The 287-nt window shown below is 59.6% G+C and overlaps 1 protein-coding gene across 1 annotated transcript in view; it reads left to right on the plus strand.

The window, feature by feature from the left end:
• ETH_00033885 (uncharacterized protein) overlaps positions 1 to 211 on the plus strand; it is a gene marked incomplete at both ends in the record, with an annotated part of 1,323 nt that extends 1,112 nt beyond the window's left edge. The window contains 2 exons of the mRNA XM_013374534.1: positions 1 to 32; positions 183 to 211. Coding sequence (XP_013229988.1) covers positions 1 to 32; positions 183 to 211 — 61 coding nt within the window. The remainder of the gene's footprint in view (positions 33 to 182) is intronic.
• Positions 212 to 287: the final 76 nt, after the last annotated feature.

Consider the following 287-nt stretch of genomic DNA (forward strand, 5'->3'; position numbering starts at 1 on the left):
CAGGCGATCCCTCTGCGTCGAGCCAGAACCTGGTAAGAGGCGCCTCTCCCCTGGAGCCCATGCATGCAGCTGCAGCAAATAAGCGCGGTTTGCTGCTGCTAATTTCTCGCTTTTTGTCCTTTTTGAGTGTCCTTTCGAGGCCCAATCGGCTGCTGCTGCTGCTGCTGTGTTGTGTTCTTTAGATGGGCGCAATAGACGAAGCAGCAGAGCTGTACGCGGACCTGCAGGATCCTGTGGAAAGCAGCAGCAGCAGCAGCGGCAGCAAGGGCGGGGGGGGGGGGGCTGTG

The sequence above is a fragment of the Eimeria tenella genome, genomic scaffold (genome assembly GCF_000499545.2).
Source record: "Eimeria tenella Houghton genomic scaffold, Eth_scaff2101, whole genome shotgun sequence".
Taxonomy (NCBI): domain Eukaryota; phylum Apicomplexa; class Conoidasida; order Eucoccidiorida; family Eimeriidae; genus Eimeria; species Eimeria tenella.